General features: G+C 47.3%; 1 protein-coding gene across 3 annotated transcripts in view; it reads left to right on the top strand.

Moving 5' to 3' along the window:
• The window catches only part of RAB31 (RAB31, member RAS oncogene family), a 108,010-nt gene that overhangs the window by 44,968 nt on the left and 42,275 nt on the right, over window positions 1-20,767 (top strand). For 2 of the 3 annotated variants that reach the window (XM_030552751.1, XM_030552750.1), the window contains exons 2-3: window positions 14,932-15,011; window positions 18,604-18,685. In XM_030552751.1, coding sequence (XP_030408611.1) covers window positions 14,932-15,011; window positions 18,604-18,685 — 162 coding nt within the window. Of the gene's footprint in view, window positions 1-14,931; window positions 15,012-18,141; window positions 18,299-18,603; window positions 18,686-20,767 lie in introns of those variants that run through there. The other variant, XM_030552752.1, reaches the window with a different exon arrangement.

Here is a 20,767-nt window from a genome sequence, read left to right as displayed (position 1 = left end):
ATCGACGGTATTGGCCTCCGGGCGGTATCCCACAGTGCACCATTATGAGCGCTCTGGAAAGCAATCTGAACTCGGATGCACTGGCCAGATAGACAGGAAAAGCCCCGCGAATTTTTGAATTTCATTTCCTGTTTGCCCAGTGTGGAGCTCTGATCAGCATGGGTGGCGATGCAGTCCCAAATCCAAAAAGAGCTCCAGCATGGACCGTGCAGGAGATACTGGATCTGATCGCTGTATGGGGAGACAAATCTGTTCTATCACAGCTCTGTTACAGAAGACGAAATGCCAAAGCATTTGAACAAATCTCCAGGCTATGATAGACAGAGGCCAAAGCATAGTGCTGTGTGACAAGTGTAACAGAAAGCCAAAGAATCAAATGGACGCTCATGGAAGGAGGGAGGGGGTACTGAGGACTCCAGCTATCCCACAGTTCCCAGCAGTCTCCGAAAAGCATTTGCATTCTTGGCTGAGCTCCCAATGCCTGTAGGATCAAACACATTGTCTGGGGTGGTTCAGGGTATATCTTGTCAATTTACCGCCCCTCACCCCCCGTGAAAGAAAAGGGAAAAAAATCGTTTCTTGACTTTTTTCAATGTCACCGTATGTCTACTGCGTGCTGCTGGTAGACGCGGTGCTGCGGCACTGAACAGCAGGGCCGGTGCAACCATTTAGGCGAACTAGGCGGTTGCCTAGGGCGCCGAGATTTGGGGGCGCCAAAAAGTGCCCCCCAATTTTTTTTAAATGGTTGACCGGCCGCTGGTGCTGGGACATAGAAGGAGTCTGAGCTGCCGGTGGCAGCCAGCAGCCCAGGGTGTCTCCCGGGTCAGGGCACCGCTGCGGCAGGCGGCAGCCGGCAGCCCAGGGTGTCCCCCGGGTCAGGGCGCCGCCGCGGCAGCCCGCAGGCCAGGGAATCCCCTGGCCCAGGGAAACCCCGGGCTGCCGGCTGCCGCGGAGGCGCACTGACCCTGGGTCAGCGCGCACCGCCGCGGCAGCCGGCAGGCCAGGGGCCCCCTGGGTCAGGGCACCGCCATGGCAGCTGGCAGCCCAGGGATCCCCCGGGTCAGGGCGTCGCTGTGGCAGCCAGCAGCCCAGGGATCCCCTGGCCCAGGGAAACCCTGGGCTGCCAGCTGCCGCGGAGGTGCACTGACCCTGGGTCAGCGCGCACCGCCGCGGCAGCCGGCAGGCCAGGGGCCCCCGGGTCAGGGCACCGCTGCGACGGCCCGCAGCCCAGGGTGTCCCCCGGGTCAGTGCGCCGCCGTGGCAGCCCGGAGCCCAGGGGGTCCCCCGGGTCAGCGTGCCGCCGCGGCAGCCGGCAGCCCAGAGGATCACCCGGGTCAGGGCGCCATCGCGGCAGCCCGGAGCCCAGGGGGTCCCCCGGGTCAGGGCGCCGCCACGGCAGCCCGGAGCCCAGGGGGTCCCCCGGGTCAGGGCGCCGCCACGGCAGCCCGGAGCCCAGGGGGTCCCCCGGGTCAGTGTGCTGCCGCGGCAGCCGGCAGCCCAGGGGATCCCCCGGGTCAGGGCGCCACAGCGGCAGCCCGGAGCCCAGGGGGTCCCCCGGGTCAGGGCACCACCATGGCAGCCGGCAGCCTAGGGGCCCCCTGGGTGTGGGCGCCGCTGCGGCAGGCGGCAGCCGGCAGCCCAGGGTGTCCCCGGGTCAGCGCGCAGCCATGGCAGCCCGGAGCCCAGGGGGTCCCCCAGGTCAGGGCGCCACCGTGGCAGCCGGCAGCCCAGGGGCCCCTGGGTGAGGGCGCCACCGTGGCAGCCGTTAGCCCAGGGTGTCCCCAGGTCAGCACGCCGCCACGGCAGCCCAGAGCCTAGGGTTTCCCTGGGCCAGGGGATTCGCTGGGCTGCCGGCTGCCGCGACGGCACGCTGACCCTGGGGGATCCCCTGGGCTCTATCCCATTTAAGTTTGTATATCACTTGGCAATTATTGTTATGAATATTATTACTTATGTATTCTGTGTCCAAAAATGTTCTAGGATCTCTGCAGACAAATAAAAGAGACTCATTAGCCCAAAGAGCCTGTGATCTAAATTAAAAATGACACCAAGTGATAGTGACAAACAATGGGAGCAAAATAAGGAAATGGGAAGAGGAGGATAGTTATTTGTTAGGTTCACATCATGTTCTGCAAAGTCTGTACAATTTTTTATATTCCCTTTCCTGTTTTTATCTAAACTGTTCCTGCATTTTCTAAACTTGAAGTGATTTTCTGTTTCATTACTAAACAGAACAATCCATACACCCTTGTGTGTTGTTTTAAACTATTGCATGTGTTAAAACCTACTAAGCCCCCACTTCTTAGCTTAAGAGCTGGTTTACACAAATTTCATATCTTACTTCACCACCAACCACCCTTAGCCCAGATCCCCAACCCACGTGACTGTAAGCCTCTCATCCTCTGATATCGCCACATCTCTTCCATCCCCAGCAATCATGTCCTTATTTCAGTAAGTAAGTATTTTCATTGCCCAGAAATGAGAAGTTTACAAAAGTTACTCTTGTTATCAGAGGCCTTGATCCACCTTCATAGAATCACCGAATAACAGGGTTGGAAGGGACCTCAGGAAGTCATCTAGTCCAACCCCCGCTCAAAGCAGGACCAATCCCCAGACCTTGAAGTCAGTGGAAAAATTCCCACTGATTTCAATGGGTTTTAGATCAAGCACAGAGGCTCCAAGAGCCACTTCTTCCTCTTCCTTCACAGAAGCCCTTCAACATTATATTGCCTCCTGTTCCAGCATTCAGCTCAGGCTCTCTGTTAAATAATAAAGAACTTCTGGGGCTGTTACCTCAGAAAAGCAGAAAGTTTGTTACTCCTGTTTTATTGTCCCATTTGAAATAATTCTTTAAAATGTAGGTTTCTCTTGTGTAAGGTAACAAGTGACTCAGGATCACCATCTAGCCACAACATGCATGATGCTGAGAAATAAGTAGCTGTGGTGGTTGTTTGCTGACAGGTAAAGCCCTGATTTGATACTAAATACTGGAACAGACATGAACTATTAATATCTCTAGAGCTCCCAGGCCTCTCCCATTGATGGCCTCCTCTTTCGAATCAAGCAAATGGGATTTGCATGTGAATTCTTACAATGTAACATTCAAGGATTAGCTGGACAGCTCGGAGCACCTTGGAGTTGTACCTTCTGTGAACTTTAATCTTTTATCATTCTTTCTAGCAGAGCAGCACAATAGTGGGATCCTAGATTGTACTAGCCAGATGTTTTCCTTACTAACTTGGAAGGTTGCTCTCCTATTATTTTGTCAGATGCTTGAATTGCACCTATCTCAAGTGAGGTAAAGTAGAACAAGGCAAAACATCTTAACAGATACTTCCTGCATAAGTGATTGCAGGATAGGGGTCTATTTCTTTAAAACAAACCTGGACCACAATGCCTCTGAGAAACTTGACAACCCCTAATATGGAACAACTTTTTGATCCTATCCAGAGCAGTTGCTGTTACACCAGTAGGATAAGATCTGCCTACATCTGTGCTTTTGTTTAGTGTAATGGTTGCAACATAAACCTAACAAGGCTTGAATACTCAGGCTTAAGCTTGAAAGTCATCTTGATCTCTTAATCAATATTTACGTCCAACAGTTGATGAAATTCAAATAGTTAATTATAGTAAGTGACATGCATTCTCTATCCTTTACTTTTAATAGTGAACAAGAAAAAGGACTGATAGGAATAAAATTTCATTTTTTTTCGTTTACAGTTGATGCAGCCTCATGGCAGATTAAAGAAAAAGGTCTGGGGTACAATTTCGTGACCGTGTATTGTGTATAATGTATGTGATTTTGGGGGCGGGGGGGCGCAAGATGGAAGTTTCGCCTAGGGCGCAAAATATCCTTGCACCGGCCCTGCTGAACAGCAGCATCCTCTCCCCTTCGCTCCCCTCCCCTCCCTGGTGGCAGACGGTACAGTACAAAATGACTGATAGCCATCCTCATCATCCTGTGAGTGTCCCTGGCTGGCCTCGGTGAGGTCGGCCGGGGGTGCCTGGGTAAAAATAGAAGCACCCATGACAGCAGCAGACGGTACAGAACGACTGATAACCGTCATCTCATCACCAATTTACAGTGGCATGGCAGATGGTACAGAACGACTGATAACCGTCATCTCATCACCAACTTACAATGGCATGGCAGATGGTACAATAGGGATGGTAATCGTATCTGCTATCTTGCAAAGGCAAATGAATGCAGCTGTGTAGCACTGCAGTACCGCGTCTGTCAGCAGCATACAGTACACATACGGTGACAGTGATAAAAGGCAAAATAGGCTCCATGGTTGCCATGCTATGGTGTCTGCCAGTGCAATCCAGGGAAAAAGGGCGCAAAATGATTATCTGCCATTGCTTTCACGGAGGAAGGAATGAGTGACGACATTTACCCAGAATCACCCACGACACTGTTTTTGCACCATCATGCATTGGGATCTCAACCCAGAATTCCAATGGGTGGGGGAGACTGCGGGAACTATGGGATAGCTACGGGATAGCTACCCATAGTGCAACGCTCTAGAAATTGTCGTTAGCCTCGGTTCATGGATGCACACCGCCGAATTATTGTGCTTTGTGTGGCCGCGTGCACTCGACTTTATACAATCTGTTTTACAAAACCGGTTTATGTAAAATTGGAATAATCCTGTAGTGTACATGTACCCTTTGTGTCTGAATACAGTAACAATACTTAGTTGACTCCAGGGTTTGTCAGGAAGATTCATTAACAGACCACATTTGCCACAGTCACTGCTGGTGCAGATAGGTATATTTTGCACCTGTCTCTGCTAGCCTGGTCCATTGTACCGCCAAAGTAGGAGGGCAGATGGCTGTACTACCTCAAGGTTTTGACTGGGATGGGCAATGCTAATTTCTACTTTGGGTTCGATGGGAGCTACACCAGTAGAGTCTGCCTAAGGGCTGCACTGAATTGATTAATCCCCTGCATACATTAGCCACACTCTTTCCTTGGCCAATGTAAAGTGATGAGTCATTCGTGTGGCAGGCTCCCAGCCAATCCACAAGCCAGGAACTGATCATGTGACTCCCAGAATTGGTATATGAGCACCACAGGAGTACAAGTAGCTCAGTCTGCGCAAGGCTATTCTAGGGCTTGGAACTGTCTCTTGTCTGATGGTGGCAACAGACTCCCCAGGCATTAGCTTGCTCTCAGCCCTGCTCGTGCTGTGTTCTGCTCCCAGTCCTGTTCCAGCCCTGCTCCTGCTCCTGCTCCTGCTCCTGCTCCAGCCTTGTTCCACCCCTGCCCTGGACTCCTGATTCTGGCAGTGGCTCTGACTACTCGGCCTGACTGCTGTAGCTTGGACCACTAGGAATGATCATCTCCCATCCCAGCTGCTGTTAGCCAGTGCCTCCTGCTTGTAGGGCTGTGCTAGTTGGCTGCAAGTCTCCTGATGGAGAGGAGGACAAAAGCTCCTTGTGCCATTGTAACTGTGTCACTGGCTGGATTTTAATCCACTGAGGTGCATCGTCCAGGGAACACCAGCACAGACTCTCATTGAGGGTATGATCCAACTCCTGTAGAAATCAATAGAAAGAATCCTGTTAACTTCAGTGCAAATTGGGTCAAACATTGAATTTGGCTCAGTGTTTGTAAAGAGCTTTGAAGTGCTCTCTCATTTCAAAGTATTACTAATGTTGAGAAAAAGCTGCTGTATATGTACTCTAGCTGCTATCAGTAACTGTTACTAGGCGTTAACATCCTCTGATTTTTCAGGGTTTTGTACTTAAGCTTTTTCAAATTGAAATTTGCTAGATTTAATTTGTAGGGCCAAATTATGCCCCAAGTTAAAACAGAGGTGATGTGTGTTTGGGGGAGAGGGATGCAGGGTCTCATGGCCTTCTCCCCCCCCCGCCAGATTGCTCATCAAATTGGTGTGGCAGGGCTCCCTCCCTTCAGAGTAGCTGAGTTAGCGAGCTGTGCTGGGCAAGGAAAGGCAGAGGCAGGAGCAGAGGAACAGCTGGGAGCTGCTTGGAGGTGCTGCTGCTTTAACTCTGCTGGGAGAGTCAGAGGAACAGCTTAGAACTGCACAGAGGGGCTGTTGCTTTCCCAAAGGGGTAGGGTGGGGCTGCTTTCTGGAAGGGGAGGGTTACTACAAAGAGGGGTATGACTTGAGCTGTTCCGGGGTTGTGCCCTCCCATTGTCAGGAGGCACGGGTTGTCTACCCAGTGCAGAATTTGTCCCTACGAATCTTGTGGCACTTTTTACCTCAAAGTAGCACCCTGGAACCCTCGTATTCACCACTGTCATGTAATTACACCTCTACCCCAATATAATGCGACCCGCTATAACACAAATTCGGATATAATGCGGTAAAACAGCACTCTGGGGAGGTGGGGCTGTATGCTCTGGTGGATCAAAGCAAGTTCAATATAATGCAGTTTCACCTATAACACCTATAAGATTTTTTGGCTCCCGAGGACAGCGTTATATTGGGGTAGGGGTGTATTATATGTTTTGTACAAAGTATGCCTTTTGAGTACTTGTTTTAAAACTCTTTGTCAAGGTTTTTCCCCCACTTTGAACTTTAAGGTACAAAAAGTGGGGACCTGCATGAACACTTTTAAGCTTAATTACTAGTTTAAATCTGGTGCGCTGCCACCAGCCAGAATTAGTATCTGGCACATTTTCTGTTCCCCCAAAACCTTCCCTGGGGAACTCAGACCCAAACCCCTTGGGTCTTAAAACAAGGAGAAATTAACCATCCCCCTCCTTTTCCCTTCAGACTTTCCCCTCCCTGGGTTGCCTTGAGAGGCTTCACACCGATCCAAACTCCTTGGATCTTAAAACAAGGAGGAATTAACCATCCGCCCTCCTTTCTCCCCCCCCACCAATCCCTAGTGAGTTCAGACTTAATCCCTTGGATTTTAAAACAAGGAAAAATCAATCAGGTTCATAAAAAGAAAACTTTCAATTAAAGAAAGAAAAGGTAAAAATTCTCTCTATAAAATCAGGATGGAAAATGCTTTACAGGGTACTCAGATTCATATAGACCAGAGGGACTGCCCACCCAGCCTTAGATTCAAAGTTACAGCAAACATTCCCTCCACCAAGATTTGAAAGTATCTTGTCCCCCTATTGGTCCTTTGGTCAGGTGTCAGCCAGGTTTACTGAGCTTCTTAACCCTGTACAGGTAAAAGAGACATTAACCCTTAACCATCTGTTTATGACATTTTTGATCTGCTGAACATTAATATTCTGTTGGATTGTATGTGCTATCTTTATATGTAACGTTATAAAGCATTATACGTGTTATCAAAATATGTTGGACAGCCAAGCTTTCAGTTGCAACAAAGGACCAGCCAGACATGTGCTGATGGCCCATTAAAGGGAATCCACTCTCCCAATGGCCCTCCCAGAGACTTCTCAGAGAGAACATGTGCAATGGAGACTGCTCGACCTAGGGTTGCCAATCCTCCTGGATAGCTGAGAGTCTGCCGGAATTGGCCTCAATTTCCTGGTTGCTTTTGAAAGCAATCCAAGCAATTTTTTTAATAGTTCAAAAGTCCAGTCAGTGGTGCAGTGGGGCTAAGTCAGGCTCTCTACCTGCCACGGCTCTGTGTAGCTCTCGGTAGCGATCAGCACGTCTGGCTCAGGGGCTGTCGGGGCTCTCTGTGTGCTGCCCCTGCCCCGAACACCAACTCTGCAGCTTCGTGGCCAATGGGACCTGTGGAGGCGGCGCTTGCAGGCAGAGGCAGCGCGTAGGGCTGCCTGGCTGCCCCTGAACCTAGGAGCTGGATGTGCTGGCTGCTTCCGGGAGCCGCCTGAGGTAAGCTCTGATGACCGGAGCCTGCACCCCTCATCCTCTCCCGCACCCCAACTCCCTGCTCCATCCCTGAGCTGTCTCTCACACCCCCTCCTGCATCTCACCTTCCTGCCCCATCCCTGAGCCCTCTCTCACACCCCCTCCTACACCCCAACCCCCTGCCCCAGCCATGAGCCCTTTCTTGCACCCAAGCCTCCTCCAACACCAAATGCCCTCCCAGAGCCTGCACCCCAAATCCCTTTCCACACGCCAACCCCCTGTCCCAGCCTGGTGAAAATGAGTGAGGGTGGAGGATAGCGAGCAATGAAGGGGGGGGATGAAGTGAACGGGGTGAGGCCTCGGAGAAGGGGCTGGGCAGGAGCGTGGCCTTGGGGAGAGGTTGGGGCAGAGTTTGGGTTTGTGCAATTAGTTGGCAACACTAGCTTGACCAATGGGGAGTGCCTGATTCCCCACGTCACAGCAAAGATCTTTCCAGCAAGTTGGAAGAAAATATAAAAGAGGAGAAAAGCCCAGCGATGATGTCACATCTACTCCCCTCCCCCAACTCAACACCTGGAAGAACATCTGGAGCACAAAGACTTTGAAATGAGGAAGGGTGGTCCCAGGCTGGAAGGTAGTCTCAGCCTGTGTATTAAGGAACTGTAACCTCCTTATGCCATCTGTCTGGGTGAGAAAAGCTGTATGATTAACTCTTGCTTAAACTAAAAATTTTGGATTTAGAAAGCGTGTTTACTCTGACCTTTATGTCTACCACTTATAATCACTTAAAAACTGTCTTTCTGTTTCTATATTGTATCTGAACCAGTGAGTTTTGGTTGAAGGGCTTAGGAAATCTCAGCTTAGGTTAACAAGGGCTGTTGCACATCCACTACCCTTTTGTTGGTGTGGCAAACTAGGTAATGAACTTACACTGGTTGGGCTTCTGACTAAGGGTGTTGGAACAAGAGGAGCCAAGGGGCCATGGCCTTCCTGCTTTTGAAAGTGGACTGGCCTGGCCCATCCACTTTTTGCCATGGGCCCAGCCTCCTGCTCCTTCTCTTCCCTCTGACCCCCCCATCCATCTCCCCCAGCCTGGCTGGAAGCTGGAGCCTGGCCAGGTAAGAGTGACCCAGGGAACCCAAGCAGCTGTGAGGAGCTGCGGACCTTCCACCTGCCCAAAATGGGGGCCTGAAAGCAGCCCCCAGCCTGTGTCCCTGACTCCCAGGGCAGATGGAGGGTCTGTGGCTCCCTTGGGTGACTGCTTGGGTGGCTCTTACTATGGCCCAGATGTGGCTCTTTGGCTCCTGAGGCCGAGCCCACGAACCAGGCTGGAAGCTGTAGCCGGGTTGGGGTCAGAGCTGCGCAGGCAGCTGTGGGCGAGGCAGCCAGAGGGCAGAGACACGGGCTGGGAGCCAGTCTTGGGGCCCCCCCACTACCCAGGGCAGGTGGAGGGTTCATGGCTCCCCAGCCCCACTCTGGTTTCCAGGTTGGCTGCAGGGGGGGGGGCCTCGGGGAAAGAGGTGGGGCAGGGCCTGGGGCCCCTCCACTGTTAGGACAAATCTGCTGCCCCTGCTTCTGATCATTGCAAGGCTGGGGCGCTGGGGGGAATTGGCTGGAGCCTCCCTATTGATGGTTCATGCGTGGCTAGGAGATCATTTATGTAACTCAGTTGGATGTATCCCTGCCTGTGGATGTCTGTGTAAGTGCAGTACTTGCCAGAAGTTTGTAGCTTGCCATCAACATCACAGTGTGAGGGATATCCCAGGCTGGTTGGTTTTGGAGGGCTCAGCAGTACCACAGTCCAGGTTGCACCGCAGTCACACCCATATATAAAGCTTTTTTTTAACAATCATGTTTTTTAACCAAAATAGGAAGTTAGTCGTGGGATCTCCTGTGGTTCCAAAGCAAGCTGTTTTTTCAGTGTGTGTTCTTATCATGCAGGTTCTTTTATGTAAAATATTCTGAGGTATCCTTGTGTATTTGTTTGCAAAACCCCATAGTCATAAATGGATTCTTACATAATTCATCTTAATAGGATTCTGTATATATAAAAAACTCACCCATTGCTCGGAAGGATACTGTGTAGTCAAGAATAAAACAATTGCTACTGCATCTTGCATAATTATAAGACTGCTGCTTAGTGAGCAGTCATATGTGCAGTTTCTTTGTGAGTTTGGTGCTTGTACCATTTCAGATAGAAAAATAATTAAGGTAAACTCTTTAGGCTCTTCAGTATATGTTTGTAAAGTGCCCAGCACACTAGGCTCCTCACCTGGCTGAGGTCTCTGGATGCTACTGCAATATAAAGGTTAAATAATAAAGCCCCAGTTATGCGAGTGAGTAACTCCCTAGTCCAGTTGGACTCCTTGGGCTACTCACATTCTTAGACGTTTGCAGGATAGAGGCTTAGATTTATGGGGTTTTTTTTTTAAAAAAGCCCACACCCCTCCAAATTTAAACTTAAAAAACAAACAAACAAAACCGGACTTCCTCTATTTCCTTAACTTTCCTATGTATGGAGACTTAGAACAGTGGATGGTTACACCAATCAGCTGTCCGTCCTTGGAATGTGACTTTAGAAATATATTGGACTCTTACTTTTTCTAATCTTATACTTGTGATATATTATAAGCAATTTATGTGTAAATTCCTGTTAGTTTGTAAATTGGCTGATAAAATCCAGTAATCCTACTTGAGGTTGTATATTTCCAGCATTCTCCTTTACAGTGATGTGAGCATAGAGGAGCCTGGTGCTCCGTGTATGTGTAAGCTTCAGGGTATGTCTGCTCAGCAGCTGGGAGCACACCTTCAGCTTTGAGAGAGCAGAGTTCTGTGAGTCAAGTTGAAGTGTGTTCAGTATGGGAGGGTAGCAGCCAGGAACTATCCTCATTTTGTATAAAATAAAAACTGGTCTGTCTCATGAGATTTCCAGATCAGTTTTCCAAAGCAGAGGGAGACTTGGATAAAATTCTGAACTCTGGGTTACTTCTCCCATTGAACATTCGAGATTCACTTAATGCTGTTGAACCTCTCCCTTCTCCTGTTTGCTTATCTCTGTACATCTCAGTTTATATTGATTTTATGGATGTGTTTATGCTTGGGAGACTAGTGATGACCAAGTATGAGAAAAAGAAGCCAGGTAGAAAGCAAAACATGTCACTAGTCCCATGAGCCATGCACCTAATATCCTTCCTAAAACATAACTTGTTAAAATGAGAGTGTATATAAATTCTGCACTGCATCCCAGGCATGTGTCAAATATCCCTTTAATTAGAACAGACTTTATGTCCTGGATCCCTTGTCACATGGAGCTGTATTTTTTGTGTGTGATTATTTTAAAGAAAAAGTTGCCTTCCCTACCCACATCATAGCTCCCCTATTTTACAGGGATGATGACTTCTGGGTAAGTACAGACTCCATTCCTTAGGGTGCAGCTTGCTTCCTGGGGGCAAATGCTCAGCTGCTGTAAATTGTCCTAGCTCCATCCAAGTCAGTAGAGCTATGGCAGTTTACACCAGCCAGTGATTTGCCATCTGGTGTGTGTGGTATGTTTTAGTATGTATATCAGCACAGTCTAACTAAAACAAAAGAACCAGATTACATGAGTTATGAAAATCGGCAAAGTGCAGAGCTCAGTGAACTGAAGAATAAGGTTTTTGGTGTTACCTGCTTGAAAAAATCCTGTTTAGGGTCTTTCCCTCGTGGCAAAACAAGGAACATCACCAGCTTTGAGGGAACAAGGTTTATGGACAGAAGAGCAATACAGCAGGGCAAAGTTCAAAAGCAGATGGTAGCAGAAGTATTTTCTACAGCTCTAGTACTGAGACTATTTTAATGGAATGCATGTTTTACTTGCCAGTAAGCAGCAGATGCCGTCACAAGCTGGGACTCCTCCCACCTGCTTCGTTGCAACAATCCTGCAAGATTTGTCTGAAAGGCGATGGCTACTCTATATTGCAAATCAGAGTCAATCAAGTTTACTAAACAAACTATTTTGATTACTTTTCCGGAGTGTTGTATGGAATGTTCACACACCCCAATCCACTTTCCAGTTGTGGTGGAGCAGGAGGGTGCCCCATTTGACAGGTGCATGAGAATATATTAAAAATTGTCCAGATAGTTTTAAAACTAGCTATAGAATGATGGTTAGCATTTTATTCCGCTCCCCCGCAAATGCTGCTCTAAATATATTCTGAGGGCTAGTCAAAGCAGTCACAAGGGTACAGACTGAGGGCTTGTCTACATCAGAAAGTTGCAGCGCTGGTGAGGGAGTTACAGCGCTGCAACTTTGAAGGTGTACACATCTGCAGGGCACCACCAGCGCTGCAACTCCCTGTTTGCAGCGCTGGCTGTACTCCCGTTTTGTCTCGGGTGTAGAGGATCCAGCGCTGGTGATTCAGCGCTGGTAATCCAATGTAGACAGTTACCAGCGCTTTTCTTGACCTCCGTGGAAGGAGGAAGCCTCTGGTAATCAAGCTGGTTTCCTTTCCCGGTTTGCTCTCTCGGTCCCGGAGCCACCCAGCAAACCGCAGGGAAGGAGACCTGCTTGCTCGGGGTTCCGGGACCGAGAGAGCAAACCGGGAACGCCGCGGTTTGCTCTCTCGGTCCCGGAGCCACCCAGCAAACCGCAGGGAAGGAGACCTGCTTGCTCGGGGTTCCGGGACCGAGAGAGCAAACCGGGAACGCCGCGGTTTGCTCTCTCGGTCCCGGAGCCACCCAGCAAACCGCAGGGAAGGAGACCTGCTTGCTCGGGGTTCCGGGACCGAGAGAGCAAACCGCGGCGAAGCTGGTTTCCTTTCCCGGTTTGCTCTCTCGGTCCCGGAACCCCGAGCAAGCAGGTCTCCTTCCCTGCGGTTTGCTGGGTGGCTCCGGGACCGAGAGAGCAAACCGCGGCGTTCCCGGTTTGCTCTCTCGGTCCCGGAACCCCGAGCAAGCAGGTCTCCTTCCCTGCGGTTTGCTGGGTGGCTCCGGGACCGAGAGAGCAAACCGCGGCGAAGCTGGTCTCCTTTCCCGGTTTGCTCTCTCGGTCCCGGAACCCCGAGCAAGCAGGTCTCCTTCCCTGCGGTTTGCTGGGTGGCTCCGGGACCGAGAGAGCAAACCGGGAAAGGAAACCAGCTTGATTACCAGAGGCTTCCTCCTTCCACGGAGGTCAAGAAAAGCGCTGGTAACTGTCTACATTGGATTACCAGCGCTGGATCACCAGCGCTGGATCCTCTACACCCGAGACAAAACGGGAGTACGGCCAGCGCTGCAAACAGGGAGTTGCAGCGCTGGTGGTGCCCTGCAGATGTGTACACCTTCAAAGTTGCAGCGCTGTAACTCCCTCACCAGCGCTGCAACTTTCTGATGTAGACAAGCCCTGAGGCACTAATTTTAAACTCTGGAGCAGAAGCAACTTTTCCACAAAAGGGAATTGCAATTCCTCTGAGCTCGTTTTGGTTTTCTGAAGCACAGTTAAAATCTGGAATAATTATATTATTCAGTGTTGCCACAGAAGACTTCTTAAAATGTGCTGTGCTGTCCTAGGTTTGGTGACTGTGCAGGAACGTCGGATGGAATTTATAATGAAGGCGAATTTTGGGGATAGCGCAATGTTTGTTGTGGCTATTGATTGGAATTTGCTAGGCTGGTTTTAAATACTGTTGCTCTTTTTTGAAATGTGTGTATCGATTGCACATTGCAGATAAACAACCATCTGTGCTGAGTGAATATTTATTATGACTTGGAAGCAGATTAAGTAAGGACAGCCTTGAATTAGAGACGAGAGTTTAAATGATGGTTTTCTAGTAAGAAAGGTTTTCCCACCCTTGATTGTTACAGTTTTATTTAAACAAGGGAGAGGTAGTCTAAATACCTGGATTTGTTTTTTCCATCTTTGAAAAAGATCAAGGTCTGGAAAAATGATTACAGAAAAGACACAGCCAAGTCTTCTGTATTATTTGTATGATGCCAATAGTGTTGCCCTGCCTCAATTTGGAAACCTATCAATTTTAAAATATATTAAATGGTTTTAGAAATCTGGACACAAATTGAACTTATTGATCATGGGACTGATTCAATTTCAGCGCACTCAGTGGGAGTTTTCCACTGACATTTTAATGAGTTGGATTGGGCCTTCGCTCTCACTGTTAATGTCCATTCAGTAAATGGAAGAGTCTGGATTGATACCTTTTCAACGTCTGAAAGAAGCCCTGTACATTTCTACTGGAGCCCAAGAAATCCCCCTATTTACTTACATCTCCCTGTACTTTTAAGGTTCTATGGAGTGGTCAAGAAGTTCTGGAAAATGCATTTTTGGCTGGAAGACTTGCTGCGGTATAGTGCAAGGAACTTCTTTCCTTCCCTATTTTATCCAGAGGTTCTGAATATGCTTCGTATACAGTACTCCTAGTATTTATCCCTCCCGACAGGGAAGAATGAGACTGGTACCAGTAATGAAAGCAGGCTCTCCCACATAGCAACCACTGAGGCATTTGTCCTTCTGCTTTTATTAATATGTTCAGTTCCATAGAGTCCTTAATGCAGCCTACAAGTGCATTTCTAGGGGATTGTTGCATATCTTGGGTGGCTAAAGTCACTCAGTCCTTGGCTTCAGATCTTATTAAAAGCACCTGAGACATTCTATAAATGCTGAAAAAATCACTTATTTATCTCATAATGAAAAGACTTTGTTAGCAATTTATTTTGGAAGCATACTTACTTGGTCCATCCTTACAACAAACACACACAAAACTAATTTGCTGGAAGTTGGTTTTGCTCAGCAAAGTAACTATGGATTTTAACATGCAGTGGTTTTTTATTTTATTTTGAATGAGTAAATAGCTACATGTAAACTTTTATAATCAGTGACAATTTATTAATGTAAACTCCCTCCCCCTGCCAAAAAAAAGAGTTGTGAGTTTGTAAAAGGATGGAATTTTAGAAATGCAGAAGAGTTAAATTAATAACTCCAGTTATGATGGTGACACTTACAAAAAGTTAATGAACTATTTTCTTTTTAAACACTTAACCTACTCCACTTGAGTAAGTTTGTTCTTTTTTTGTGGTTTAAAAAAAAAGGCAGAATCATAATTCATATTAACCCCTGATCAGTGAATTTTTCTACTGAAGTTCAGATACAAGTACCTTGTGAATTTATTATTGTTCTTTCTTTCATTTGCAGGATACTGGGGTTGGGAAATCAAGTATAGTTTGTCGATTTGTCCAGGATCATTTTGATCACAATATTAGCCCTACTATTGGGTAAGTACCCTGTTTAATCTTTTCCTTGAAATGTTTCAAGGCTGCCAAAATCATCATCTTACTTCTATCTCAAGTGTCTTCTCTTCCCCATGTTCAAAACTATGCACAACACCCCTACATTTCCCTCTCACTTTGATGCCCTATTCTGCTCTCCACACTCCACTAACTTCTTTTTTTTCTTTTTTTGTGTGTGCCTTCTTGCCTCACTCTCTGCTCATGTTATTCCTTACATTTAGAATAGCCTCGCCATTAAGAGTCAGAAAGGTTTCTTCCCTCTCAACAACTCCTAAACAGTCAACTGATTTGTGAAGCTGACACGAACACACATACTACTCTGTGTTTTGTATTATACAGACTCATGACTGGAAGCTTTTTACTCTCTGTTAAGCTCTGAGTACAACTATGGGATAATATAAATAATGCTAGGTTTGAGTCTACTCTCTGGGTGATGATACATATGCCACTAAATGTCCCCTTTCAGTGTGCTAGAATGACTACGAAACCTGAAAAAAGAGCAGGAGTACTTGTGGCACTTTAGAGACTAACAAATGTATTTGAGCATAAGCTTGGTGGTGAGGCTGCATCCAATCCTTACACAGGACAAGGGCTGGACCTGTCCCCAAAACACCCCAGGGCCCTGCCCCTTTGGACCAGGCGTGAGCAGGCAGGCTCAGCCTGGCAGGATCCAAGTGTGGAGGGGGTTAATGTGGGAGGATACAAGTGTGGGGTGAGAGGGTTCTGTGTGAGGCAATCTGGGTGCAGGCAACTCAGTGCATGGGCCAAGTGTGGAGGGATCTTGATGCACAGGGGCACATTGAGGAGTTGCAGGTGCAGGAGGCAATGGGACTCTGTAGTGGGATCCAGGTATAGGAGGATAGGGCTCAGCAGTGAGGAGGTCTGGGTGTGGGGGACTCAGCAAGGGTGGGGGTCCAGGTGCAGCTGGTTGGGGCTTAGTGGGGTGGGGGTCTGCATGTGGGGGTGCTTATGGAGTGATCCAGGTGCGAAGGGGGTGGGGCTCATCGAGGTGAGGGTTCAAGTGTGGGGGGTGGTCTGGATGCAGGGGGTGAGGCTCGGTGGGGTGGAGGTTCAGGTACGAGTGGTTGAGGCTCGGCAGGGGGGTCTGGATACACAGGGGTTTGGTGGATGTGGGAACATCACCCCATACAGTGCCCCTCCCCCCATGGTTGAGAAGCAGTGGGGCAAGGGAGGTCAGTGCAGAGCTTCTTGAAGCCAGGAAAGGTTTCTGGGGGTGGGTCTGACCTGGACCCAGCCACTCCTTGCAGGGGTAGAGCAAGTCTCATCCTCCCTCACCCCCAGCCATTCAAGACTTGCAGCTGAGTCTGGCGCAGGGTAGAAGCCACTGGCAGGGGCATTCCCAGCCCTACCCTTAGCAGTAATTTATCTCTCCGCCAGCTGCTCCAGGCACCCAAAATGATGCACCTGTGCTACTGGGGAGGAGCAAGTGACCAGTCTTTTGGCTTCACTTTGCTTCCCCATCAGAAACTCATTTTTTCTGTGGAGAAGCAAAGAAATCTGCAGGGCACATGAATTCTGTGTGCACGCAGTGGTGCAGAATTCCCCCACGAGTAGAATTTCTTCTAGGTTTATAATGCATCACATTCTCAGGTTTTATTAAGACAGGATAATACAGCATAATCAGACCAAATATAATTCATCTGCATCTATTTTTCACAGAAACAGCAGAGTTTCTAAATCCAAAGCATCACAAGCTAGCTCCTGTCAGTCATTTAACTGAGTTTATTTCAGAGATCTCTTCTTTCCAACACTTATGGCCAAATCCTCAGCCCTGCATCAGTTGGAAAACTTTGAAGACACTTGACTTCCCTAGGCAGAGGAAGATAATACACCTTGTCCATGAAGGATTTATTTGGGTGTGAACAGTTGCTCTTGTTTTGTAATTATTCTACTTTTAATGCCTTATGAAAAGTAAGCTTTGTTTTATGTTTGATGTTGAGGTAGCTAAAAGCTTTCAGGTGTAACACGTTGACCTCTGCCTTTGGATGCACAATTGGAGTCCCAGCTGGGGATTTTATGACCAGATTCCAATACAGTTTTGGACGACTGAATTTAACAAATGGAGGAAGCTGGGCAAAGAGGAGGGGGAAAGGAAGCACATCATCACTGGCAGGATTGATTAGGAAGTCATTTGCTCATAATGATGAAATTAATGGGACCCTAGTGGTCCTTTAGTTCTGAACCACTGTCAGTCCTTTATCAAAGTAAAGATATTCTACCAATATGAGAAGAAAATAGAAACTTTTCATAATTGTCATGTTTAGGGGGAAAAGATTTTATATTTGGAAAAAAAACACTTTGTCACATTAGTGTACTGAGTTAAATATTGCTAATATGTTTTGTTACCTTGTGTTTTCTAAGTAGGACTACTATGTAGGTAAGGGGTTTTTTTTTTGCCAGATGAACTAATGTTCTAAATCCACAATTCTAGTGACCTCCTGTAGCTGCTGGAGTTCTGAACTTCCTGTTTTCAAAGCTGTGAAGTGTTGCATAATAAAAGAATGATAGTTGGAAACATAAACCCACAAAATAACCAAAGAAAATACTGCTCTTCCTGTATTACTTAATCTTTTTATATCCAATGGAACACTGTTTGAATTGAGCAATTTACAGATGGCTATCCAGGGAACCTCTGGTGTATCTTTCCTAGAAAATGTTTTGAAAACACATGCCATGTGATGTAATCCAGTGTATTTCTAATGCAAAACACATCCTATCAGGTGCCTCTTTATATGTCAGGGATAAAAGTTATCTTTGCAGGAATGGTTCAGCAGTGTCTAGAAAGAAACACAATTCTACCAGGGCAATCTCTTTCAGGCCTCCTTCAGCTCAAACACTGTTGTACAGAGCAAACCTATAAATGTCTAGCATTCTTTTGTAAAGGGATACAATTTTGAAAAATCACATTTCCTGCTGAAAAAATTCTACTTATTATTGTTAGAAGTAACAGCTAACACTGTTATGCCCAAGATTGGAGGGGATGTAGGGGCGGGACATTTTGGTTTGTTTACATTGTACTTTTGGCAACCCTTTGTGTATATTCTGTTCTGCTGTTTTGTTGCTAGTCACTTACTTTTCCTGTCTTCTACACTAGCATATGAAATCACTCATTCACTGCTTGGTGGGGTGATAACATGTACACTTATCCCACTCCTTGCAAGAGGATGTTCACCAGGATCAGCAACAACAACAAAAAGAACCTGAAGTGCCAGCTGCCCAATGGACAGGCATGTGCACAGAGAAGAAAGGAGGTATGGGCCCCAGGCACGTTTGGTGCTGGTGCTCTTAAGCCTAACCAGAAGGATCCCTCTAAACCTCACCAGAGGAAAACAGAAATCCTAATTTGCATAAACATAAATAAATCCAGGGGATATTACTGAATGGACCCTGCACCAGAAAATGACTTTTTCCCACCCGAAATGGCCTGGCCTAACCAAACAAACCTGCCCGAAGTCTAGAGTTGATATATTTGGAATATTGGTCCGGTGAATTTCATTTGTTAACCTCACAGTGGGTTTAGATTTGAATAACAAACAGTTGATACTTCTCATTTCAGTGCATCCTTCATGACTAAAACTGTTCCTTGTGGGAATGAGCTTCATAAATTTCTGATCTGGGATACAGCTGGTCAGGAGCGGGTGAGTATCACTGTGTAATATGTTCTGTTAAAATAATATTTAATACTTATATGCCACTTTTCATCTTCACAGGTCTTTAACAAACATGTTTAATGAATTTTCACACTACTTTGTGAAGTATGTCTTAGTAACTAAGTATTACTATTCCCATTTCACAGATGGGAAAACAGAGGCAAGCAGGTTAAATGACTTGCCTAAAAGCAGAGACCACTGGATCAAGTTTCAGTTCTCTGCCCTCTTCTACAAAGCCCTGTGGAACTCTGCTTCTGCCTGTATATTGATTTATGGGCTGATTCTGGTCTCTTATTCTAGAGGGTCACATCACACCGCAGCCACTACTTCCTGTGTGCCACCATCCCATCTCCCTCTATTTGAGGGACTCCCTGCAACGCCTCCCTTCATCCCCACCATTCTCCCATCTACCACATGCCTGGAGCTCTGTGTGGCCTCCATTTCCCCCTTTCTTGCATGCCCTTGCATTATCCATTTCCCCCAAGGCAGGGGCTTTGTGTGTTTTCCTTCATTCCCCCTCTGCCACATTGCAGGGGTTGTGTGTGTGCTCCTCATTTCCTCTTCCTCACATGCCATCAGGGGTGCTGGAACAATTTGTATAGTGGGGATGCTGAGATTCATTGAATCAAACTGTAAACCCTGTATATGATGAAAACCACTTCAAGCCAAGGGGTGTAGCAACTTCCCTAGTTCCAGCACATATGCATGCCAGCAACCCCCATTCTTCCCTCCCATTCGGTGCCCTCCGCCCTCCCATTTCCTGCCACTATTGTTTCTTTTCTTTTCTTTCTGGCTGGGAGATAAATCATTCAGGGTGTCAGCATTTTAAAACTGTATTGGGACCTTTGTCAGAGCTGAGATGAGAGGTGTTATTATGCTGGATGGCGTTAATGGCTGTCATCAACCAGTTCTTTGATTTATAGACCATGACAATAGTGGGTGAAGCTGTTCTGGTTCTGCTAACCAGATGCCAGGGCTCCACCTGGCCCACATTTTCTCTTTCCTGTTTTCTAGTTTTCACCAAAATCAGTAGAATTCTGCCTATTGATGTTTAGAACTTCCCTTGATGTTTTAGAATTTGATGGGATGCATCATTCCAAAGTTTTCACATAATGTACAAACAAACACAAACAGAAGAATGCCATTAAGTGTCTGGTTGTATTTCACACAACCACTACACAGGGGTTTGTGAAAAAGGGGGTATGGTGTATGCCAGGTTTGACTCCTGAGAATTCCCCTATACTGGGCCAAAATCTAGGTAGTCCGTTAAGCTGGCTTCACTGAATGCCCCCTTTGCACTGTCAGAATGACACATAAGAGCGATGGGAAGCAAGCTGAAGAAGGGTTTTGTGCAGCATGATTTGGCCTAGTGGATTTATGTTGGTGTAAGAAAACTGATCAAGCTTCTAGTTTCTTATCACACTATCCCATTGCCTTCTCTGCACTGCTGATAATGCCAATTTAAGCCTTGATGTCCTGTTTGTCTGCCTAAAGTTGTCTCTCTGTCCTTTTGCGTGCTGCCTTTATGCATAACATTTCTTGCACCCTGCTAATGAAGTGGGGAATAAATTATCTGTAGAGTCTCACTATCCCTACAACACTCTGCCCTGCTTCTTCCTTACTGTCTGGGGCCAACTTTTTATCACCTCTAACTTGTTCATCTGGTGTTTCACTACGCTTCTGCCTGTGATGTACCTAAGGTATTTGGCTTCAGCTAGCCCTACTGCATATTTGGATGGGTTAGCTGTAAGATCCATTTTTCTGAGAGTATCCAGTACCGCTTCATCCTTTTCCAGATGTGTCCCCCAGTCTTGGCTGTGTATGATCACATTGTGCAAGTAGGTGGCTGCATACCTGGCACATGGGCGTAATAGCTTATTGGTGAGGTGTTGGAAGGTTTCTGGTGCCCCATGCAATCCAAAATGGAGGAACCTATACTGGTCTAAGCCTTCTGGCATAGAAAAAGCAGTCTTCTCTTTGGCAACCTCTGCTTGAGGGATTTGCCAATAGCCTTTGGACAGGTTGAGGGGTAGACAAGAATCTTGCTTTTCCCAACTGGTCTATGAGCTC

Source organism: Gopherus evgoodei, chromosome 2 (genome assembly GCF_007399415.2).
Source record: "Gopherus evgoodei ecotype Sinaloan lineage chromosome 2, rGopEvg1_v1.p, whole genome shotgun sequence".
NCBI lineage: Eukaryota > Metazoa > Chordata > Testudines > Testudinidae > Gopherus > Gopherus evgoodei.
Note: the sequence above shows the minus strand (reverse complement) of the source record. Positions and strands in the feature narration are given on the sequence as shown.